Source organism: Fukomys damarensis, unplaced genomic scaffold, assembly GCF_012274545.1.
Source record: "Fukomys damarensis isolate Sample0158 unplaced genomic scaffold, DMR_v1.0_HiC HiC_scaffold_14, whole genome shotgun sequence".
NCBI classification, from domain to species: Eukaryota; Metazoa; Chordata; class Mammalia; order Rodentia; family Bathyergidae; genus Fukomys; species Fukomys damarensis.
Genome location: NW_022900926.1, coordinates 49,257,420 through 49,283,920, shown reverse-complemented (window position 1 = coordinate 49,283,920; position 26,501 = coordinate 49,257,420). Strand labels below are relative to the sequence as shown.

The 26,501-nt window shown below is 32.3% G+C and overlaps 1 protein-coding gene across 14 annotated transcripts in view; it reads left to right on the top strand.

Annotated features, from left to right (window-relative positions):
* Snap91 (synaptosome associated protein 91) overlaps nucleotides 1-26,501 on the top strand; it is a 120,603-nt gene that overhangs the window by 47,040 nt on the left and 47,062 nt on the right. For 9 of the 14 annotated variants that reach the window (XM_010631156.2, XM_033763366.1, XM_010631155.2 and 6 more), the window contains exons 8-13: nucleotides 6,068-6,174; nucleotides 10,867-10,908; nucleotides 16,821-16,891; nucleotides 18,950-18,955; nucleotides 22,292-22,319; nucleotides 26,056-26,165. In XM_010631156.2, the coding sequence (XP_010629458.1) occupies nucleotides 6,068-6,174; nucleotides 10,867-10,908; nucleotides 16,821-16,891; nucleotides 18,950-18,955; nucleotides 22,292-22,319; nucleotides 26,056-26,165 (364 nt within the window). The remainder of the gene's footprint in view (nucleotides 1-6,067; nucleotides 6,175-10,866; nucleotides 10,909-16,820; nucleotides 16,892-18,949; nucleotides 18,956-22,291; nucleotides 22,320-26,055; nucleotides 26,166-26,501) is intronic. The other 5 variants (XM_033763368.1, XM_010631157.2, XM_033763365.1 and 2 more) reach the window with 1 other exon arrangement.

Here is a 26,501-nt window from a genome sequence, read left to right as displayed (position 1 = left end):
ATATATATAGCCTTTTAAAAATTATCTAGGTATGTCCTTTTTCCCTGTGCATATTTAGTCTGGTATAAGTGCCTTGTTGAGAAGACCAAGAAAAAGTGCTTTGAGTAGTGTTCAAGAACTTTCCTCAAGAATATATGGAGGCTTCATTAAAACATGAGTCAAGGACCCCCCCCAATTTCTAAGTCAAGTATGCTGTCAGATGCTTAGGCTTGAATGTACAGTTTTTAGCAGATTTATCCAAATTGATCAGTTGTCAGTTACATTATAAATATAATGCAATATTCTTTCTTTCCTGCTCAGCAACTTTAGAATTCATTCCAATTTTCTGGATTTTTTTTTTTTTGTCAGGCTTGCTAGATTTAGGAGGAAAAAAATACAAGACACCTGGTTAAATTTATATTTGAAGTTAACATGAATAAACTTTTTAGTATTAATAAGCCCCATGGAATATTTGAGATTTACAGTAAAAATTTGTTGTTTACCTACATTTTAACTCAATATCTTGTATTTATCTGGAAAACCTACTGCCAACAAAAATTTGCAAAATCCTGCCCTTATTTTGGCATGTGTATGTTTACCTTCTGGGTCAGAGGTTGTACTTATTTCCCTAGGGCACTCTGGAATTGCTAAATTCTAATTCTCATTCCAGATATTGAAGCAATTGGCAAGGAGAGGGTATGGGGAACAGAGGACTGGATAGGAGGAGAAATTCATTTCTTCATGAAACATGGGTTAACATGGCCTCCAAGTAATGTGGGACCAGCCTCTTCAGACAGGAGGAAAATCTTCTTGTAGGAAGGGAAGCTCATTTTTGTTTGACTCTTCCAAAAAGTTTTCCCCTTTCCACTTTTCTTTCTGAAAAAATGCCTAACTTTCACAAGAGACCACAGTGAGCCTATAAATAGAACTTCCTCACCTATGCTATAATTGAGCAACTCAGAAGATTAGACCCTCTCTCTGGAATTTAGCTATGACAGCTCTGTGGCTGCAATAGATAAGGTTACTTTAGGGCAGTCTTTGAGTATCACAGTCTGACTATGCCTTGAGCCAACAATTAAAATCCTATGTTTTTCCTTTTCCTTTTAAAGCTCCCTAGTGGAGACAAGCAGCCATCTACCCCACGATTCTATTTGCCTGTTCTCATTGTGGTGGTTTGTCCCATGGTTTGATGAGCATTGTCTCAGAAAAGTTTAGGTGGTAATTTAAGTAATTGTCTTGCTTCAATATAGCATAGACTACTACAAGGATACCATTTTGCAGCAGACACAGGTGGTCATCACCTTCAGATCTAAGAACATTACATATCTATTCCCAAGTTTCTTTATTGACAGTTTGAAAGTCTGTTTTCTGCACTCACTTCATGCACCAAATACTATGTGTATTCAAGAAACAGAAATTGCTCTATGTAGTCTAAATAAGAAGGAATTTAATATAGGGATTAGGTGCTTCTATAACTATTGAATCCTCAAAAAACTGGTTATCAGCTGAGTTTTCAGAAATGACTCCCAGAATTACATACTGTATTCACACATAGAGGAGCTACTAATTCAGAGGCCAACTATTTAACCCATTTCCTCTTTTCCCTAAAAGCACTTACCAACAGTGCTTACAGCCATAGGGTTTACCTCAAGATAACTTACAGATTACAGTCATAACCTTATCCCCAAAAGTTTTCCACCAAATAGCTCTCTTTTATTACTATTTTCACATCACTCTACTGTATCAACAGTCATGGAAACATGACTGTATTTATGGCATTCTGTTTTTAGTAGTAATATTTTCATTTATAAAATACAGGAATTCTTGATTCCTGAAAATTAAATGAGTGATGACAGCAAGTTGCACTTTTTTCTTCTAAACAGGAAATGGATTTAAGGAATGCTAAAAACTAGAAGCTGCTGCTACCACTGTAACAGCAGGAAGCTGAAATTGGGACACCTGTAATCCAGGGATTACAGAGTCAAATCAAGTGGCTATGACTTTAATCATTACTTCTCAAAACTCCAAGGAAATGGGGAATGGGATGGAAAGTAGAAGGTTGTTGAAAATTAATCTCACATGCCTGTGATCTTTCCTATCACAAGCAATATCTGAAAAGGTACAAGGTGGCAGCTCTTGTCTCAGTTTTACCTTCTAAATATCCCACTGCAGAGCTGACTTTGTCTCCAGAACCCTGGCTTCACATGAATTCAAAAGAAAAAAGGGATTGAGTGAGCCTTCCATCAACATCAAACACAGTGCTCTCAGATGCTTTGGCTTTAGTGGGGAAAGATTCCTGCCCTAAATATGAAATTCAAGCCTAAAAATATCTTTATTGCAGGTTATAAATTTCATCAGGAAGCCAGATAGGGTATATTTTTCCTATTATCTTTTGCCAAGTAACCTTAGTCTTCTTACTGCTTATAAATGTACGCTTTTGATGAAGTTCACATCTAGGCAACTACTTTTCTGCTTTTTTTTTTTTTTTTTTTGTATACACTCATGCCTCAGTCACAAACTTAATTCTTAACATGCTTGTGGTTGCAAACAAGTGTACGAGAACTGAATCGAATTTCTCTATAAGGTCAACATTTGAAACCTAACCATTGAATATGATTCGGTTCTCATCTTATTTGGTTTACAGCCAGTGTGGAAAGAATTAAGTTCATAAACCAAGATACCATTGTATTCTGCATTGAAAAAAAAACTGTCAATTCCATTATAAGGAGCCCCAAATCTATTTTTTGAGTTCTTACCCTTATTCTTTATTCTATACTTTAGTTTTGCATGTGTATTTATAGGCACTTACATTTAGATATTGTTTCTTATCTAAAACATCAGAACCTTTAAAACTGAACTCTTTAACTTACCCATCCTAATGTCTTTATTTCTGTTGAGACATAATGGTCTTTTAAGCCATAAACCTGTTATCTTTGAGTTGCTCCTTTTCCTGAAATCCACAGTTGGTCAGAAATGAAGTTCTGTTGGTTTATTCTTGTACTCTGACCTTGTTTATTCCCACCTCTGCCTCAAGAGACTTGGATTTAATGTCTTTACAATTAATTCTCTTAGTTCTTTGACATGTTCAGCCATGTGATTCTTCTCTATTGTCCTGAACAGCTACTTAAATGCTTAAATGCTTCTGCTTTACATTCCCTTTCTGTTGACTTCTCAGAATGATGGTTTTAAGAATGCAGTTTCTCTTTATATTAAAATAACCATTTGAGGTATTTTAATTTAATTTGAAAATGATAGTCTGCTGGCTAATCAAGAAAAGGAGAAGAGTTATACCTTTTCTTATGAGAGACTTTTCAAAAGGAATGAGAGTTTGTTCTTGCCTTGCAACATTACCATATTTTACAGTTTCATTTGGTATTTTTTGTTAGAACTGCTCTTGTTAAAGTGGCAGCCTAGAAGAGTGGTGTTAAGATTTGTTGCATACATGTACCAACTCCACATAAGGAATGTAAACATCATGTATTAAAAACATGTACAGAATAAGGGAATCGAGATGGATGGAGAGAGGAGAGAAGGGAAAGGGGATCAAAAAAAGAAATTAAGATGTAATATGTACATGTACCAATTCCTCACAATGAATGTAAACATATGTACTACAGATGTGTACTAAAGAAAAAGAGTATTGTTCAAGGCAATTATGTTTTTTGTTTACTAGATGGCATTAGGAGTTATCCTTCTAAATGTATTGTAAGTTAGTTTTAATAAAGGGCCCCCTGGCCAATACTTTATGTGTAATTTGGAATCTGTTTTGGAGCTGATATATAAGTGAGATGTTCCCCTCACAGACTCATGGTTATTAGTAATAAACCACGTGGGAAATTTTAGTTTGTCTCTCAAGAAAGAGATTCCTTTTTAGGTCATTTCTTTCTTAGGACATTTATCCTTAATACACTGCTAAGGGGTAAATAATTTATTATAGCTTTACAAATATTCATTCACAAATATCAAATGTGATCATGTCAAATACAAAAATCAACATAGGTTATCTTAGTATGAAAGGAAGGCCAAACTCATTTTGGGGTGCTTTTTCTAGACCCAGCCCTGGTCTCTGGAGGGAAACAAAACATGGCTTACATATATCAGTAAAACAGTGCATGTTATCTTTCTGTGTCATTACTACCATCACAGAAATTATTATGAGATTATATGCTGATGCTACAGTAACTGAATCTCTTTTGTTTCTGAATCCAGAGAAATTGCTTAAATTTTTGGTGTATTTTTCTGAAGGAAAATTGAGGTTATTCAGTTTGATTTCTCTTTTTGTGTTATTGATAAAGACCCGATGCAAAGAAGTAAACTTAGATTGTAGTAAAAATAAGTAATTTAGATATTTAAAGGAAATTATTTATGTGCAGATGTTTATACAGAAAGAAAAGTATGTTTTGCCAGAATTCCTTTATTTTTAACCTTTTAGACTAAAAATGATTTATTTACATATAGTATCATAATTCTATTGATAGTATGAGAGAAACAATAGTGTAGACAAAGAAAGTGTCCTCAGATTTGGTCATTTTTAAAGTCTCAATTCTCTCTCAAACCTTCACAAGTAGAAAACAGTATAATATGTGTTTGTTTTCTTGATCTTTTTGCTTTTCTTAAATGCCCTACAGGGGAGGTCTGTGTTAAAAGTAAAATTACCCAAAGACTGTCAACAGAAGGTAATGAGTAGCTGCCCTGGATAATTAGTTCTTTACATAATTATATATTATTAAACTTTTCTTGAGAAAATTAAAAATACTTTAGGGTAGTAAAATTATACACTAAATGTCATAAAGAACTCTCAAGAATGAGAGAATATAAAAGTAGCATGTATTTAACCACATCCAAATATAAAATAATGAATTTACAAAGAAGATATTGGGCCTTCAGTTATAATCCAGAGTTGCCTAGAAGCTCTTGTAGACATTGCTGTACTGTGAATGACTGGCAAACACTGATGAAATAGTGATTTTTCTTTAAAGTGTATCGGGGAGAAACACTCTCATGATACATTTACAGTAGGAATGACTGAATTCTAGTCTTCTAAGTGCAAAAGAGAACAGCAAAGTGATCCTGTTTTCTGTCCTTAAAGCTAAAGGTTGAGAAAGAGAATAGGATTACAATCCAGAAAGCCTTCAGAGTTTGACAAGCCAAATGTTTTTCAGAAACTCTGTTTTATAACTAAAAGTTACATTCCTGTATAATGTTTGAAAAAAATAATATTTGACCAACAAAAGCAAGTATCAATTTATATAGTATCAAAAATTTAAAGAATTCTTTAATTCAGAGAAATTATAATATATAATTATTGCTTTATAATGAACTAATGATAAAATAAGGATGTAATATAGTAGAATATAGTTATAACTTTCTGAAATTGTTAGGAAGAATTTGCTGTTTTTCAAGACTAAATGGTGGAATATATGGATGATGATTTTACATGTAACCTGTTTTGACAGTTCATGTATTCTTTTTTTTTCATTATTTACATTGTTTCATGTGGACAGATGATTATTTTGGGCCATAACATCTCTCTTAAGCTGCTCAAGGGCCCCTCCTTAAAGTGCTTAAGTACTTGTTATAGGCTGTAGTGCCCAAGCGTTTTGGTTCAAATCTTAAGTTTTAAGTAGTAATTTAAGTAGTAAATTTAAGAATAAAATGTGTATACCTTAGGCAAATCTCATCTCATCTGAAAATTAATCTCCCCCAATAAATCTGAGGTGGCATTATTGTCATCTGAAGCATGAGTGAGAAATCAGCAATGCAATATATATGTATTTAAATACAGTGATTTAAATGCAGTAGAGATGAAGTCTAGGTTGTCAGTTCAAGAGTCTGTTTACCAAAGATTGGGAGCAGAGGCCCCAAACATGTCCACTCCTTTTCTTCCTCCTGGGACATTTGGGGCCATTCAAGGGTATGGTCTGCTTCATGGGTTTGCCCAGAGAAAAGCACTGTTCTTGTGTGTCTTTTGTGATATTAGAAAAATAAACTTGTACAACCTGCAAAAAAAATTAGTATTTGGGTTAATGTAAGTTTGGACTAAAATAGAATACTCTTTTCCAATTGCTTATCATTTTGTCTCTTCTAGAAAAGTTTTTTGAAATGAAGAAAGGACAATGTAAAGATGCTCTAGAAATTTACAAACGATTTCTAACTAGAATGACACGAGTGTCTGAATTTCTCAAGGTTGCAGAGGTGAGTAATATTAAATTTTGTTGGAAATATGATTTAATTGTAAAGCTATTAGTTTGTGTATCCATAGTGTTATAGACTATATAGTCTGGCAAGACGTCTACCGCAGAGTCACAGTGTCTTAGATTTAGAAGTGACCTTAGAAGTCATCTCAGTCATCTGTTCTCTCCCAAATGATCATTCTACATTAAAATAAGTGTTTCATGGATAGTAAGATCCTTGCTAATTTGCAAGATGGTCCATTCCTTCTTTCTACCTAAATGCTCTCTGATTCTAAGAAATAACTCCCTTTTTATTGAACTCCAGATTTGCCTTTAGAAAAGTCTGTCCATTATTCTTAATGTGTAATCATAAATTCCGATCCTCCTTTATGATTTAAACACAGTGAACAATAAAATAGAAAGTGTAAATCATTTTGTAAAGTTTATAAATTATTCCTGAAAGATATTTCTTTATACTTAATCATAATAACTGTATAGCAATACATTTAGTTCCTGAGGTTATCTATAAATTGTGTTTTTCATACAAAATCCAATTATCAATTCATGCTAATATTGGAAATTTTTGACATTGCTATTGTAGTTCTTTGGCAGGATGACTAGTGGATTTTTATCTTATATGTCAGCTAAATGATTGCTAGAAACTTAATGGAGTGTGATGCGAGAGAGGTTCTGAGGCTCAACAGCCAGAGCCTGGATATGGAACATTCACGTCATGTTTGTGGTGCTTTATCATTTTGAGAATATGGAATAAGCACACATATTTAAAACACAATTTCAAAAGTACTATAGTGCATACATTATCTTTCAGATCTCATTGTCACAGAAGTAATAATTGTCACATTCAAATTTTAAGACTAAAATTCTATCCTAAATATTTTAATTCTTGAATTTTGACAAGTACAGCATGTAATTGGAATAAAAATATGTTTTAGCCTGGGAAACAAAACATAGGTGTTAACTTATGTAAATTGCATGTACATTAGAGTATGTTCATGTGTGTTTCCTCATGGGTTTAATAATCGTGATTGTCTTTAAGGAAAAGTAAAACATGGGTTGAATTTTTTTTCTCTTGCTGTTACACAGATTTCATGATTGATATTTGGTATGATTTCCCCATGGATTAGCCACAATTATCGATATAGTTTATTAAAATTTGTCTAATTTCTTTCTGTGAAAGGATTAGTTATACCCAAGAACTCACAACAGATTATTTCATTGTTCTGTTAAATGCTAGGCAACATGATTCCCAGTTCTCCCATTTATTATTGTGTGTGAGTAAACAACTGGATATGTGATGGCCTGGGTATATATTTCTGTAGTCAGCATAATAAAGCTGGATTCAGGAGCTTCATGAGGAAAAGGCTATTTGTTGACTCCAACTTTTTACACATAAAATTAGACTTTGTGTCTATAATAGCACAAGGAAAATTTAGGCTACTGTGATACACTGAAATTTAATGTTATTTTAAGAGCCTACCTTTAAATAGCTGCATAATAAATATTTTTATTTGAATATTATAAGACATTTTATAGAGTAGATACTAATTTATGGGATTATTTTGAATAGAATAAACACATTAACTATTATGGAATAACCTAAATCATTTGTCTCTGTGATATTTAAATTGCATTATTCACAATTATTCACAGTTTAAACACTGTTTGAAGACAGTGTTGAGTGGTTTGGTTATGATTGGTTGATACAGAAACTTTTCAATAAATTGCATAGACCTTCTCCCTACCCAACAGTGTTCATGTGGTATATTTATGTGTGGATCCATACTTAATAGATATTCTGTACTTAGTACCATTTGCCTGAAGGGTCTATAGAAGACTTCTAGGATGCTATTTACAAAATATAAGTGAGAGGAAAGAAGAGGACAGGGAGGGAAGGGAAGGACAGAGGTTGACAAAAGGAATTAACATGTGTCATGTATCACCTCCACACAAGAAATGTAGACATTATGTACAATGAATATGTACCAAAAAAAGGAAGGGCATCAAAAGATGGGTGAAGGAGGTAGGAAAAGGGAAGGGGATGAAAAAAGATATTCAGATATATTATATACATGCACCGACTCTCCATAAAGAATGTAAGTATTATATTCTGTACACATGTAGTAATAAAAATATAAAAATAAAAATATGAAAAAAGTAACTGGGGCTGGGGATGTAGCTTAGTGGTAGAGTGCTTGCCTAGCATATGCAAGATTTTGCATTTGATTCCCACTATGAAGGTTGTAAAATAATAATAAGTTGTCCCTCATATAGCACAGTTGAACAATTTCTATGGAGATATTCAAATTTCCCAGAGGAATAGCTTGAAGTACAAAGAACTTACCATGTCTTGGATTTTTATACTGAAAATCTTGTAAAGCAGACAACTGAAACTCTGTAAAATGGCTTTTTTACAGGCAGTAGGGATTTCTGCAAAATACTATAGTATTCCATTTCATAGAACCACATTATTATTAGTTTGCTGTTCTAAGGTAAATATCAGACTCATGGGAGTTAGATCTCCTAGAATATTTGCAGTCAGAAAATGACTAGATTTCTGTTATACACTTCACCTCAACCTTATAGTCACGTTGTGATTCAGATGTTCAGGGAGGTAAAAATAGCAATTTGATAAAGAATTTTTTTTAATTGAATTTATTGGTACATTCTAGGTAGACAGTACAGTTACATTCATTACTGGGATCTTGTACCTTTACATGCCAGGTCTTGGTTCTCATTTTTTCCCCTTGTCCCCACCCTCCCTTTACCCCCTCCTCCCCTCCCTACCTTCAAACACTTTAATTCCATTTTTACATTTTCTCATATTTTTTCCCTTTTCTCTTATTCCCCTTTCCCTATCCTCTTTACTGTCCCCACACCTTTGGTCCTTTTCTTCCTATTTTACATTGCTAATTGTCCCATTAGGATCTTGAGTGCTATTTTAGTTTTTCACACCAGAGAAACTATTCAGCATTTGCATATTTGTGACTTATTTATTTCACTTAGGAGTATATCCTCAAAATGTACCCATTTACCTATGAATGAATCTACTTTGTCATTCTTTATGGCTGAGTAGCATTATCCACTTAATCGAAACACATTACTTTTCTCTAAAGTTATCACAGTATTAGATATCCATAATATACTCATGTTAAAATGCCTTCATCATTCAAAATAATATTTTAAATTCATCATCTAAACAGGTGCTTAGATGGAAATGAAGTTACTTAAGTTTATCATTTCCATAATTTATAATAGAGTATAGGGAGGCCTCCATAGCTTCTGTAAAGCCAAAATTCAGTCATTGGAAGGTAAAATCTGAAATTCTGGATCCCAGCATAATTTGATCCAGAAACAAGAAAGCCAGTGATTTGCAGTTAGTATAGTGATTTTGCCCTCCTCTCCTCCCCCAGGACATCTGAAGATTGTTCTAGGGGTCAAAGTAGGGGCAGGCTACTGGCACCTACTGGATTAAAGCCAGAGATGTTGCTGAACATCCTATGGTTCATAGGACAGTCACCAATAAGGAATTATCCTTCCAAAATACCAATTTCAGCCATAGAAAAAGCAAAGGAAAAAGAAGTAGTCGACACACAAACAAGGCCTTAAACCTCCCATTTGCCTTGTTTTTGTAGGAGCCCAGAGCTTTTACTTCATCTATTTGCTCCTCCATTTCCATCATTATGAAGAAAGCACTTCATTTGTCAAGGAGAACTTTAACCTATTTTGTTTCTTTAATCCTCAGTTTCATTACCTATTTTATAAAGTGATAGAATTGAAGTTATGATTGGTATTTTCTTCAACTTTTTATTTGGAATATTTTTAAAATCTGCAAACATTTTGATAGAGTTTAATGGATACATACAGTACATTCTCTTTGTTTCAGGTTTATTAATATTTTCCATATTTGTTTCCCTTTGCCCTTCTTCAGCCTGTCCCCACGCTAACCATATCATCAGTTTTCATATGCTTCTACCTCCTTTACCAGGGTATAGCCTACACATACAAGATGGTGTATGAAATAGTTTTTACAGTGGCAAGAGATTGGAAGCAACTGTATATTCATTATTAAATTAGTCATTGAATTGTAAGGCAAGGAAGTTCTATGCAGCTGTCTAAAAAAATGAGGAAGTTCTATATATTGATATGAATATATGTCTAAGATATATGGTTGTATGAAAAATATGAATCCAGTGTATATAATATGCTATTATTTGTGTGAGAATGGGGAAATAAAGATATATTTCTTATTTTCTTGCTTATACATAAATTTGGGTGGGTAAGAAATACCAAAGTGGTTCCTTCTGTGTGAAAAGTTAGAAATTTCCCTGTAAACAAGTTTTTAAAACTAAATATAACCCTGATCATATAACTTAATAGGCATTATTACCTTAGTGTATCATTTAGATTTATAGTTGCTGTTGACCTTCAAATTTTATGTTTCAGTTTATTTTCATTTTTTAAACTCTAGCCAAATTCTATATATTAATTAAATACATTAATTATACATCTATTAAGCCACTATTCTGTTGAGTGAAGAACTGCATAAAGAACACATTTTTAAATGGATAGACAAATACAATTCCTTTACACCAGAATTTAACTACAATTTAATCAAATTCTATCAGTGATCTTTTGTTAAATGCAAAAATATTTTACTACCATCAAGTAACTTCTCATTTTTTTAAATCCACAGCAAGTGGGTATTGATAAAGGTGACATTCCTGACCTTACACAGGTAAGTGTTGCTCTTGGTGGAGGATTCAGTATGCTTGAAATTATTATTCTAATATTATCTTGGAAGCATTTTTGGACTTCGAATCTAGGCCAACCAGCTATCTTGGAAATTATTCTATCTTATTTTTTCAGCTTTTGACTTTTACTGGAGGTAACGGAAAGGTTTCCTGCTCCTAAGATATAGTTTCTTCTTTAAAGGCAATTCAATCTGGTAAATTGAGTTCATCTTCTCATTCTTGAACTTGAATCAAAAGGAAGCCTTGAATAATTTTAGTAAAAAATGTGTTTTTCTGTGAAATATGACTGTGCATAGAGGCATGATGATCAAAACACTAGAACTTTTCTTCCTCTTTTGTGTTTAGTTTTCCAGTGTGTCCTTGGTATAAGGAGGACCACAAATGAGAAAAACTCAACTGTTACAGTTGCTCTATACTGATTCTAGACTTCTCTGTGAAGAGGAGGAATTTCTCTTATTTAAAAAGAGTTCTTTTTTTTTTAATAAAAAAATAGTGGTGATCAGTTAGTGATATTTTTCTGGGGTCCATTTGGTATGTGATGACAATAATAATAGAGCGTAATCATTTTACCTGTCAAGAGTGCACAGCTTGTATGACAGAAGAGAATTGAGGTCATTGAGATACAGGATTACTTTAAGATTTTTCTCATAATCGGCAGAAACTGTTTTTTTTTAATCATTCCATTATCAAATTCCTGTTTCAAACATACTTTTTAACTAGAAGTGATGTTGTATAGATGATGGGAAGCAATGTAGAGATGCTATCTCATATACCAGTATTCAAAAAGTCACCATAGTAGAAGAAAATTGTCATAATGAAATTACACACTTGTTTTTCTTTTGTACTGGGGATCAAACCCAGGACCTTGCACTTGCAAGGCAGGTGCAGTACCACTGAACTAAATCCCAAGCCTGAAATTGCACACTTTTTAATAATTTGTTTAATAATTTGCTCTCTTTATAATGCCTTGAAATATATACATATTTAAAATAATGCTTACCAGTACATTTTTATTAAAAAATTAGGTGCATCCAAACAAATGGTCATGAATTAATATTATTAAAATAACAATAAATTAACAAGAATTCTTCACAAAATTCAGTCAGAAGTTCAGAACATGATTACATTGGATTTTGTAGTTTAATAACTGAGATAGCTCCATCTATCAGACAGTGTATTAGTATAAAAAGTTTCTGCTACTACTAGAAACTAGTGTTTGTTAACTAAACCTTACGCATAAAAACGTTATGTAGAAATCTATATTAGAGATAGATTTACCTTTAATAATAAAATAATAAATAACGATTCTCATTTATTCAGCTATAAAATAATTTACATTTAATTTTCTCAAAATATCCCAGATAAATAATACACATTCACTTTAGGAAGAAGGACATTAAAATGTTTAGCTCAATAAATAGCTTTTAGAAATGGCATATCTATAATACTACAGACTTCACTGTGGCATAAAGCAAAAATTAGATATATTGTCAGAGAGACCTTCATATTGTTTGTCTCCGGGCAAAGTGTGCATAGAAACTAGGAAAGATTTAAGGGACTACTTAAATACTTTTTAAATTTAAATTTGAAAATGATAGTGTGTCATTGAAAGAAAGGTTCACATACTTGGGTTTAATTTTTAGTGATGTCATTATAGTTCATATAATCTCTCTAGTAGTCCAGAGACATATTTAATAAAATGATATAAGGTGTATGTTTTCATAATTAGGGGATCATACTTCACCATCAAAGAAATAAAATTTTGCCCTCTGTTGAAAGCTGTTAAGTGGCAGAGATTCATTAAAAGGTAGTCATACTCCATCCTTTGCTTCTGTTATGTACCTTTAGAGGTACATAAACTTCATTATTAATATTTATTTTTAAATTACCTTCTCAGGGCCGGGGATTTAGCTCAGCAGTTCAGTGGCCTGCCTTGCAAGTGCAAGGACCCAAATTCAATCCCTGGTACCAAAATAAATAAATAAATAAATATATAACCTCCCCATAAAAACTACCTAGTTAAATTCTCCTGCATACCTTTAAATTCTAATATAATATTATAGCATGTTTCTGAAGTAACCTAATTATTATTTTTTTAGGTTTGTGAAAAATAGAACTAAATACCCTCCATGATTCTTATTTAAAGCCCCTCCTTGGGCTGATAAAGGTCTCTAACTGAGCTTAGGATTTAGACTCACTATGACAGTACAATAATTCTGGGCTGGAATATAAGATATTCTGGGGTTAGTCCTTAAGATAATATTAGACCAGGATAAATTCAGAGATGGATCTGGAATGCCAGGTTGAATGAATTCAGCTCAACTCCTTTGAGATTAGATTTCTACTCTATGCCAGGTTTCTCCATGGCTAACATGACAATTGAATCTAGACATAACAGTAGGCAAAAAAAACTCTGTTAGAAAAGTGTTAAAGAAATGATGGAGACCAGAGGGACTTCTCTTGACTGAGAGTTGGAATGGGATACTCATGAGTAAAAGAGGATTAAAACTCCTCTTGCAGAAAAAAAAAATTGTACAAGGAATTTAATGAATATCTTTGTGAATTTAATGTGTCTCTTTTAGGTTTATTAACTTAATGTGTCTCTTTTAGAATGCACAATAAATACCAGTACGGTCATCTGTAGCCTTTTTAAATTTGTGCCTGTAATATCATAACTACATTTAAATGATTATTGAACATCACTGAAATTTTTTATAAGATATTTAAAAGTACTTTTTTGGATAAGAAGTAAACAATGTCAAAACTGAAATACTTTCAAATGGTTGCTTATGTCTGATGATCATAATTTGAATAATCTTTTGGTTTTTTCCATTTGATTTCAATGATGCTTTATAATTTAAAACACCTAAATTTTAGATGGATTCTTTCTTTTTGATCCTGAACATCATAATCAGTCATGAATTTATTTTTAGAATATAATTTTTAAAATACTTCTTGTTCAATATGTATGTGTTTGTGTGTGTTCCAAATATGAAAAATATGTTAGATTTTAATGTCAGGAATTCTGATTGACCTGAAAACTATTGATTAAAAAAAAAGTCTCCTTTAAAAGATTGTGCCATTGAAAGGCCAGGGATTTTAGCTCAGTGGCATTGTGTCCATCTCATAAATGCAAGGTCCTGAGTTTGATCCCTGGTACCACCCAAAAATAAAAAGATAGGCCATTGATGAATTGGTAACCATTGATATATTGCTGTTATATATTAGCTTCTATAACTGACTTTTTTTCTTTGAATTGGTGTTTCCATCTGAATGATTAGTTGATTTTGCTATTTTTAAATGAGCAGATAAATGTGTTGCTAATTATATTTTATCTTACATTTCTTTTACAACAGCATTGTTTCTTCCATTTCTTTTACAAAAGACTTGTATTCTAAAATGTAGATCATTTTCATTTGTACTGTATGTGAGGATATCCTTGGGGCCAAAAGTAGAGTTGAGCAAAAGGCATACATTATTGTGCTCCTGGATATTGCTATGAAAATACTTTTTTCTCAAAAGACATTTGAGGAAGTTGTTTTCCTTAGATTCTTTATATTTTCATAAGAAAAATAAATGATGAGGCACTTTTACGACATCTGTGATAAGATGTTCCAAACTTAATTTACATGTGGTGTATTGCTGATTCACGCCCGTTGCAAGTGTTTTGCAGCTTTATATTTCTTTGTGAGATGTGCCTTTCAACTATTGTGATTTTTGTGATTTCTACTTCATTTTTAAATTTTTATCTAATTTATTAAGAAATGTTATAAGAAGAATTACATTGCAGTCTATTTTCCTAATACTTTGTTTTATTTTGGGTAACTAAGGAAATGTAGAAAATATTACCATTTCTATTATTTATATTTGTTGTTCTCTATTTTGTAACTATAAACAAGGTATACTTTTCTTAAACAGTATTTTAAATATAGATTTAGCAGTGAATCATGGTTTCTTGCCATTCACTTAACATTCAGAGGACCTGAGTCTTCTAATTGGAAAAAGGTTCATGATATATTATTTTCTTACCATGATTTCACCAGAAACATGGAAACAAGAAAAAGTTTAAATTTATACACCCAGGCTTCATAGTTCTATCATTAAAATCATAATCATCACCATCAACAATTATTACAACAATTTGAAGTTATTAACTCATCTAAAAAATTGGAAGCATTCATAATTTTTCTTTTTAAGGTTACAGTGTATAGTCATCATTCAGTGAGCATTTCTTTATAGTTTTTCCCTCTTAAAAATTTATTTTAAAAACATCTTTAGCTGCAGTTTCTGTAATTTGTGAATCAATTCAATCTTTGCCTGAGTTATATTTTTAAAATCCAATTTTCTAAATTAATTACATTTTTTTTTTTTTTTTTTTGGTACTTGGGATTGAACTCGGGACCTTGTGCTTGCAAGGCAGGTGGCGGCACCACTGAGCTAAATCCCTGACCCTTTTTAATACCTTTTATTCTTTAATCCAAAGCTTTTTAGATAATGCTGATCTGCCCTTTCTAACCTATATCTATCGCTTTTAGCAAGTTAGTATTTTTACTTACTTAGTAATTTTTATGTATTTATGAATTTACATGTTTTCCTTAACTTAATTTATACTTCTAGTAATCATGTACTTAAAATATACGGTAATATAAATGTTGGCAGTTTATGATTATATTAGCAAAATTTAAATGAATATTAAGTAAATGTCCTGAATTTCTAAAATTTAAAAATGTTAATAAAATATTGTCATGGAAAGTACAACATAGGGCCTGGGATTTAGCTCAGTGGTTCTGCCACCTGCCTCGCAAGCGCAAGGGTCTGAGTTTGATGCCTGGTACCCAAAAAAAAGAAAGTATAGCATAAAATTTACAGTGATATGATTTTTTTAATACTGTGAGCTATTTTAGCAGCATAATTGCTATAAAGTCCTTCAAAATTAGTGTCACATTGAAAATTATTAAAATTAAGAGAAACAAGACTTGTCATGTAGAGGTACAAGATCCCAACAATGAATGTAACTGTACTGTATCCCTAAAATGTACCAATAAACTCAATTAAAGCTGAAAAAAAATTAAATGTATCTGTATGTTTAGTTAGATGTTTCAGTCATGAAATGAATGCCTATGTTAATTTTAAGGCCTAATTTGAACTAAGCTTATTTTAGAAATATGAAATAAAATATTGCTTGAGGAATAAACTGGATAGAGTACTTTTATGAACCTATTATTTCTCCTAATATATAGTAAAATGCCATCACTTCATATTGTCTAAAATTTTATTTAAAGACGGAAACCCTCAAGAATTTTTTAATAAAAGTAAACTATATGAATTCTGCCAATACACAGTACTTCGCTGTGAATATAAATTGATTCAATAATAAAATTTAATTTTTACTGTTAAGATTATATTTTATTCTTCACAACTTTAACTTTCCCTTTTTAAATAAGATAACAATTTTCCTAACGTTTCAGTCAAATATGAATAAGTGAGATTTTACTGTATTTTCAAATTTCTGTAAATCTGTATTTGGGTACTATTTTTTAGGATACAAATTCCTTTTCCATTTTCACTGTGGTTTTATGGGAAGGTGGTAGTGAATTTGATTTGAGTTTACTGCATCTAAGTAATATCAGTAAGAGTCTACGAATGTAATATCCACAATGAAACCACACTATAAAGTTATTTGGTATATAGTGCAGTTAGTATATTCAAGATGTGCCTAAGTGAGAACCCATGGAATTTTAATATTTAAACACCAAAAGAACCTGACATGAAATTATCTCACATAAATATTGAGATCCACTCACAGACCTCCACCATAAAAAATTGCAGTGATATTGCAGAGTGTTTATTTTGAAAGAAAACAATGCAGACATTTATTTTTACTTTCTTATTATAGGCTCCCAGCAGTCTAATGGAGACCCTTGAACAGCATCTAAATACATTAGAAGGAAAGAAACCTGGAAACAAGTATGCATTAGTTGTATATTCTAAATAAGATGAAAAATATTAGAGTTTTTTTATAAGAAATATTTGTGAAGGTGCAGCTTATACTACTCCAATTTCAGGGTATGCTATATTGTCATTTTTCTGGGTTCCTTCTGAACTCTGCCTTTCCTAAATTCACTTATATCAGTGTAATCTCATGTCCAGGCAATCTGTCCACCTGCTGATGTAGGAAATTAGTAGAGTTTTCCCATGTTGATGGAATCTGATGACTTACATATTTGCCCTCAGAAATAATTCATAATACAGGGAAACAGCTGATTATGTTTAAAAATTTAAAATTTTATGGCTGGTCATATGTACAAACAAGACAATTTCAGTATCAGCCTTGAACACTCTTATGTTACCAACTTCTTTGTGAAAAAAAAAAATCTTCAAGCATACTTTCCAGGACTCTGGTTTCTCCTCACTTGAAACATTAAGCTTGGCACAACTACTAATGTTTTATTCAAGAATCTTTTTATAGAGCAGGTAGCAACCAAGACACAATAAGTGTCATTTTTCTGGATTTTCATACCTTTTTATTTGGTATTATATTTTTGAGTATTTTTTCCTCATTGCATGCACAGTCATCCAGGTTCTATGATTTTTTCTATTTCTATAGTGGGCTTGAAACTTGTCTATTCATAAGACCTGATGCCTTCCAGTCTTTGTCCCTTGTTCAGACTGTACCTCTGCTAGTCTTGGATGCTACCTTTATCCTCCTGTAAAAATCTTATGCATCCAAGGAGAGCCATCTGTAGTCCTACTTTCTGATGAAGCCTTCTTTCATCACGAACTTCTCTATATCATGGCTATTTTTTCCACCTATGAGATTTCAGTAGATTTTCTAGTTCTAAAATTAGAAACTTTTATACTTCATTATCTAAACATTTAATATAGATCTCTACAGAATCAGCTTGAAATCTGTTGTTGGTGATACCACCTTTATGTTTATTTAGGTTGACAGAAAGACTTAGCAGAGGCAATCTCTGAACTGCTCATTGCAGGGCTTATAGGCTGATGTGTACTTTACCTGTAATAAAGCTGTCACAATGTAACTTCTTGCTTTCTTCTTTTTGAACATTCTCCCAGAACTTAGGCTTGTGTGTCTCTCTCGTGCTTTTTTGCTGATTATTTCATTAACTGTTATTTCTGTCATCTTTTCCAAGTTAGTATAGACATCTTTGTGTTTTAAAATAAAAACCATAGTAAAAAAGTTTTTATATAATTATGGTAGAGTTACTCAGAATGATGGGTCTTTTAGGACTTGGCGAGGGTGTTTCCACAGTCTACCTACAGTTTTGGTGTGGCTGTGAATGATCTGGCTTTTGACATGAATGTATGTTAAATCACAGTGTGGAACACCCACCTCCAGTTTTGCTGGGACCACCCTCTATCTGGGTATGTGGGAAGCCAAGTAAGTTACCCAAGGTTTGCACAAATGGAGACAAGATCCTGAGAAATGTTTCTGCACCTTCTGTAGCAGAAGGACCTAGTTAGCTAGGAAAACATGCCCATCCCCCAGAGTTAAGGGTCTTCATGCAGTGCTACATGCACACTGCAAGTTGGCTTCTTTGCACTCTTTTCTCCTCAGAGTCCCCATACACTGCACAGGTTCATCCTCTCCCCCTCTTTTTTTTTTTTTTTTTTTTTTTTTTTTTTTTTTTTTTTGTTAAAGCTACCAGTACTGCAGTCCCCAGAGAAACCTTCACCAGCTACAGTGTACCTTCGTACCCCTAACTTCAAGTCTAAATTCACCCCCTTGTGGCCACTGCAAGCTATTTTTGGAAAAATTAACTGGACATTTAGTTACATTTAGAGAACTGGAATAAAAACTCAGTAATATTTTATCTGAATTGCCTTCTCCGTAGATATTTTTCTTTCTACTTTAAAATCATCTTATGTTTGTCAGATTTCTTTTCTAAATTGGCTGCAAACACATTGAATTTGTCTTTTGCTTATTCCCTATTTTTTTAAAAAAAAACTATAGTAGTTAACTATTTTCTTCTTTGTATGTTTGCGCTTACCTGGGAACTTAAGTGAAGGGTGAGTACTGTATTGAATGACTTTTTTGCATTTGGTAATTACTAAAAATGCAAAAAAACATTCTTAATACTCCATATTTTGTATTGATGACATTTAAAACTGATTTATTTCCATTTTGCACATCTGTGGGTTTTTTGTTTTTGTTTTTGTTTTTTTGTTGTTGATGTTGTTTTGAGACAGGGTCACACTATGTAGTTGAGTCTACACTCACTATGTAGCCCAGGCTGGTCTCAAAATCACAGCGATCCTCCTGCCTCAGCCTCCCGAGTGCTGGGATTACAGGCATGCGCCACCACGGCCGGCTGTGGGTTTTTTTATTAGACTTTATTTTTGTCTTCCACAGTGACTAGCATAAATGGTTTTACTTTCTTTTGGTCTTCTTGGATCAAAACTTAATCTCATTTAGGAATGTAAATATTTTTCTTCAATTTGTAAAGTAAAAGAATTTTCATTTGTTGCATAAACAAAAGATTTCCCCCTGGAATATAGTAGAATTACCAAAAGACAGTTTCACAGTGAAACTTGATTACTTGAGATTGCTTCTTTGTCATTGAGTAGCAATATAAATTATCCAGACTTCTACTTTAGTGTATACATAAAATAAAGGATTTACAAATGTCTGTTATGAAAAGTATGCATGCTCTTTATATTTGGTGCCTTGTATCCACTGTTTATTTTTTAAAATGTATGCAATGCAGTATGATATACCTTTGTATATTATCTGTTTCTATGATTCCACAAGATTAAAGATAATTTTATTCTATAGATTTACTAAGTGTTGAGGGTGCAGGAAACTCAAGTTTGTCTTTTGTAATAAAAATTATTTGTAATACGCAGATTTTTCACATCTGTATTTTTTCTGGCTAGTATTTATACTCAATTACATAGGGATTAATGTTTTTAATCAAATAAGTAATAACAAAATTTCCATAAAAGCCTATGGATTTATTTGTACCATTTAACAGAATTTAGATTATTGTATTGGTCATTCTCTTCTAAAATTATCTTAGTGCCTTAGTTTTCCTAACTCAGTTCACTATGTACTAGATTTCTGCAGATAAAATTAGAAATATATAAGTATTGGTTTTTAATAAATATCACTTGACTATATGTAAAAGAATGTAGTATTTCTTTCATAAAGGAAAATGACCAACAGTAAAATGGAAAACTCAGCAAGGAATTTGTAAGATTCAACAATCTGTGTGTTGTGTAAGAGAACAATCATGATTCTAGGTTTATTTGTGCTTTCCATGGGGTAGGCTGAAACAGGAAGCACGCACAGGCTCTAGGCAGCAGGTAATTTTGGAACAGAGCTCTGAATCTGCCACCAAAGATTATGAGACTTGGGCAAGTTACTGTATTAACCACTAAACCTAGGAACCCTCAAAATTTAATCATTGGGGCTAATGACGCTTTTTAAAGCTGAACCCATGAAGCTTTGGTTCTCATCTTTTTTACTAAATTACATCCAAAAATGTCAGATCTTATCTATGGGAATAGATCACCATCTTGGTAGCTTGATTTCCCAGAAAATAATTTTATAACTTCTGGTTAATTTATTTATTATCAGATATACAAATGAATCTATTTCCCATTTAAAATTTCCAATAATACAGAAAATCCAAGTTACTAAGAATATAAAACAATGGGATGAGCTCCTTCTTTTCTAAGAATTTAGCACCCAGTGGTGAAGACAGATAATTAAGCAATTAAGTTATAATGTGGTAAGTACGATGATAGCTTTACAGAGACAGTAGAAGATTTTCATTTGTCTAATCCATGGAATAACTGTGAGTATCATTTAGTAATAGGATTTTGGCAAGCTGATTCTTGTGCTAATTATGACTTTTCACACTTGGCTTTTAAGTATGATATTCTTTAATAACAGGTAGCAATTCTATCATTTTTATTATATGTTTATTCTTGCATAGGGGCAAATACAGGTTATCAGTTTTTATACATTGCCTGGGAAATACATTTCAACCTTGCTTATTTTCAATTCTCTTTTATGTATTAATCTTTCTGAATGTGTTAGTACCACAAAGAATTGGTTTCTGAAATTTTCTTAGACAAGTTAATTTAAATTCATTCTCAGAAAGTAACCATATCAAATGGTTTGTTTTGTGTTTTGAAGAGTCAGGCCATTATGTTCTTGGATTTTTATTTAAATTTAACTCCCCTTTCTTTACACATATATTATTCACAGTGAGTAGACAAAAACTCCTTAGAGAATTTTCAACCTTAAATTATACTAGATTTTTTTAGGTCTATAGGTATCTTTTCATTGATACAGAAAACACTGTATTTCTCATTATTTCTAAAGTCTTTGAAATGAGTGATTAGAGGTAAATGTATATAAAATCTGCCATATAATATGACAAATTGGTGAAACTTTATAATATTGTACAAAATTCAAGTTAATTCTCATTCTGTTTTGCTACTACTATGTGTGATATTTTTCTCTGTAAATGACTAGAAAGCCATCCTTTCCATCCAGTAAGACCCTGAATACAGCTTCTGAGTGAAAAGTATTTTTGTCTTTATTTTGTTTTATTCATTTTTCTACCATCTCAGACTATTAACTTGTGAACTATTCAGGCAGCTGTTTCTGGATCATTTACTAGACAATGGTCAGTGGCATCAGTTGTCTAACTTAAAAAAATATTTTCCCCTGTATGTTCCTTCTCTTTCTTAGAAAGAAGCGTGCAATTTACTGTTGTTGTTGTTTTTTTTTTCCCAAGGTCTCACTAGTTATAACAGGATAATAGGAATATTTTTCCTAGAAAATTTTTATTACAGCAGTGAAATTAAAAACACAAATTTCAGAAGTGTGAATGTGGATATGAATCATCTCAGACACAAGTTTTTCATAGGATCTTTTTTTTTGCATCCTGGTGTTCTTCCTTTTATGCATCATAATTATGCTTAAATAAACAGTGACAAAAATTAATTATAGTGAGTTTTCTCACAAAATAATTCCTATAATAATCAACCAGAGGGTTTTTTTAAATTCTATATAGCATTATTTTTCCCAATGATTGGCCAATTTTTAAAACTGAAAATTGGACAGTTTGTTTTTGGTGGACATGGGCAAAAATGATAAACTCAAAGTTACTAGATAGAAAATAATTTTGAATTTAAAATGTCTAATACTAGAAATTAAGTCAGTGGTAAACATTGGAAGAAGACCTATTTGAGTAAAATGCATATTTAAAGTATTGTAATAACTTGCCTATTTTTTAAAAACTAAATGTTCAACAAAGTGGTATCAAACTTGAATGTCCTATAGATGTATTTGTGTATATTCAGTTTTAATTTTCTTACGTTGCCTTTTAGATCTGGTGCTCCCTCTCCATTAAGTAAGGTAAGTTTGGTTTTTCTTAGTTTTTTAAAACCATTTTACCATCTTTTTGTTTGTTTTTGTTTGTTTGTTTGTTTTTTGTTTTTTGTTTTTTGAGGCAGGGTCTCACTATGTAGTGAGACTTACCTGGAACTCACTAATAGTTCAAGTTGGTCTCAAACTCACAGCGATCCTCCTGCCTCAGCCTCCCGAGTGCTGGGATTACAGGCATGCGCCACCACACCTGGCTTCCATTTTACCATCTTTAAATGTTTGCTTCAGTGGCATCAAATATATTCATAGTCATGTGACAACCTCCACCATACATTTCTAGACCGTTTCCATCTTCAGAAATGAAAGTCTGTACTCATTAGGCAACTTCCCTTTCCTTTACCTCTCCAGTTCCTGACCTGGAGACTTCATTTTACTTCCTTTGTCTATGAACTTGATTACTCTACATCATTTAAGTAGACACAGTATCTGTCCTTTCATGACTGGTTTATCTTATTGATATGTCTTCAAGTTTCAGCTATGTTGTATCATATGCCAAAATTTCCTTCCTTTTTAAGGTTGAGTAATATATTATTATGTGTCTATACCATAATTTGTTTATCCATTCATCTGTCAATGGATACTTGAGTTCCATCTACATTTGGGGTAACATGAATAATGCTGCTGAGAATATGAATGTAAAAGTATCTTGTTTCATTCCCTACTTTGATTTATTTTGGGTACATACCAAGGAGTGGAATAGCATATTATATGATTTTTTAAAATTTTAGAAAGTTTTTTTTCTTATTAGTACATAATTTATTTGTACATTTTTGCAGTACATAAAGTTTACATTCATCCTGTAGTATAGGTCCATGAACATAACTATCTTGATTTTTTTAAATTTCCTTTCTCCTCCCTACCCTACCCAGTTTCTAGTTCCCCTTTCCCCATTTTCATTAGTATTCTTATTTTATTTCATGCTTATGATATATGTTTACCTTCATTGTGAATATTTGGTACATATATTACTTTATATTAAATTTTCAGTCCATTGTAATAAAGTGTATATAATTTAATCCTCTCTTGAGACAAAGTGTTTTTTATTTTGGAGGGCACTGAGGATCGAACTCGAGACCTTGTGATTGCAAAGCAGGGGGTGGAACCACTGAGCTAAATCCCCGGTCAGATAAAGTGTTTTTAAAGTAGAGATTTTCATGTGTTTATGTTACAAATGAAAATAAATGTATCAGTGTAATGTTTTACTAGTTATGACACATTCCAAAGCACAGCCTATGAGATAAGTAAAGCAGATGATCTTATGGGTTTTTTTAATAGTAGAGAAAAATTGTAATTAGGTATCTGTCCACAAGAATGCCTTTTAGACAGATAACTATAATAGTTTTAATAACTTTCACCTCCCTGTCTCTTTTTTTAGTATGTTGAAAGATAGGATTAGCATTACAAGGAATGAACACTGACGTCCATAGGTGTATAGTTCACATTTGCCATTGTATTTTTCAAGCAAAATGTGACTGATATGCTCTTTCCTCTGACAAATTTCCCTTCTGTGATTGCTGTTATAGGCATTCAAGTGTATCATTTGACTGTGTTGGTGATTCCAACACCATGCATTGTGCCTGGCTGCCTACAGTTCCCTTAGAACTTCAAATAAACAAATTAAACAGGCAGAAACTTTCTGGATTTTAATACAAAGCCACTATGTCTATGTGAAAAAACCCAACGTATGACTACTAAAGAGTGTGTGATATAATTGTGGTATCCTGGGGCCGGGGATTTAGCTCAGCGGTTCGGTGGCCTACTTTGCACGCACAAGGACCCAAGTTCAATCCCCAGCACCAAAAGAAAAAAAAAAAAATTGTAGTGTACTTTGAGGTGGTCTTTTTCCACATTCTGGCCAAATAAAATTTTACTGATGTTGTCTTTTATAATAATGGGATTATATGGGTTCTATTGTTCTAGCTCTCATATCTCCTCAGATTATTGCTGCAAGGCTCTTTTAATGGACTTTCATCATTTCTGCATTTACACTGGTAATATTTATTTGCAGTCATGAAGTTCTCAATGTTATTTCATAAATGTTGCTTTTTTGTGCTTATTTGGGAGTATTGCTTAAAAAGAAAAAAATTTTGTATTTGTCCATGTCCACAATGGACAAAATACAGTTTACTTTAGTGAATTTTTTTTCTGTTGTTGATCATTTGTATTTCATTTGGGAAAATTTGAACTTTATTGAATAGAGAGGTTTAAATTTAAATTTTCAGAGCAGTAATATATATACTGCTCATGTGTTTATGTCTCTTGAAGAACTGAGGGTTTAGAAATTATACATCTAGTCAGGCACGGTGGTGCACTCCTGTAATCCCAGCACTGGGGAGGCTTAGGCAGGAGGATTGCTGTGAGTTCGAGACCAGCCTGGGCTACATAGTGAGTTCCAGGACCGCCTCAACTACATAGACCCTGTCTCAAAAAACAAATAAAAAAAGAGAAAAGATATTACACATCTATTAAATTTTGAATTCTTGAATTCTGTTCTTAGAGGAATAGATAATAAAAACTATTTTATGTCTAGAATTTCCCATACATTTCTTATCTTGTTCATTCTTTCTCTCTCTCTCTCTTTCTCTTTTTTTTGCGGGGGTACTGGGGATTGAACTCTGGTCTTTGCCCTTGCAAGGTATGCAGCAGCACCATTGAGCTAAATCCTCAGCCTTTCGTACTCTTTTTAAATTTTCCTTTAAATTTGGTCTTATTTCAAACCAGACACCTAGTTGTGGCACTAGCTGATAGTGTTTGATTCATCTTGGTCTTCATGTATTTTAACTCACTGTTATGTCTCATTTACACTTAGAAAGCTAAGAATTGATGGATGAGTTTTTTGGGGTTTTTGTTTTTTGAGTTGTTTGGCTTTTTGTTTTGTTTGGCTTTGTTTTGTTTTGTATCAGGGATTGAACTCGGGACCTTGTGCTTGCAAGGCAGGTGAGGCGCTGCTTAGCTAAATCCCTGCCCCATGATTTTGTAATATTCCATTAATCTTTCTCTTGTTGATATAAGGAAAATGAACTATACTAGATAAAATAGAATTAGGATAGTCACTCCATAAAAATTTTTACTTTTTGATAGTTGACTATAAATTCCTCTTCTTTAAAAAACAGGGAAACAAGGTTTAGATTTTGTTTCACTTGTTAATTAATTTATTTATTTCATATTACTGATAGGATATAGTCCCAATGTTCTTATACTGATATTGATTGGAGTTTGCTTATGAATTTTTCCCTGCAAGCTATAACTATTTGTTGAGTTAAATTTCCAGGTGTTAAGTCATCTGAGCCTAAGCAAAAGTACTTCTGCTTCTCCACATAAAGTCTATTTAGGATGCAATGGAAAAAAAATGACATTAGTTTTATAATGAGCATTATGGCAGCAAGTACAATCTTTTCCAATAATTTTATTTTCAAGATACACATTTAACTTTAATTTTAAATCAAACTATACGAATGAAAGTCACTGCAATGTTAGGACAAACATAAGATTTTATGTAAATTAAGTTTAACTTTAAAATTTTAAGCATATATTTTCTAGTAGTGATTATTTTAGTATAATTCCTGATTTCAAATTATCTTGAGATTTTTTTTTCTCCCATGAAGAATATCTGGGAATGATATGGGTCTACAAAGCAAAAGTTCTATTCTTCCATGTCCTGTAGATTTGTATTTGACTACAGTGTGTTATATACCTTCAATTTCAGTCTTCTCCAGCTACAACTGTTACATCTCCTAATTCTACACCAGCTAAAACTATCAACACATCTCCACCAGTTGACTTATTTGCAACTGCATCTGCAGCTGTCCCAGTCAGGTTAGTAAACGATTATGCAGTGAACTGTTTATTAATATTTTGATTAGATTTTCATGTACTGTACCCAAATGATTTCACAAAATAAAATGTACTCTTAGTAGTGTGATGGTTTGGCTTATTTTTGCTTGAAAGTAAGTACTTTTATACTCTTGCAGTTAGTTGGGTCTGTATCTCTTAAATCATTGAACCATAACTATAGAAATCACTGTTGCTCACACACTTGGGAAAAAAAGTGGAAATATTGCACACATATTTCAGGTTCCTTTGAAATTGGCTAATATGGAAAATATCTCTGAGAATTTGCTTCTTTTTGTAAGAAAGGTAAAGGTATTTTAA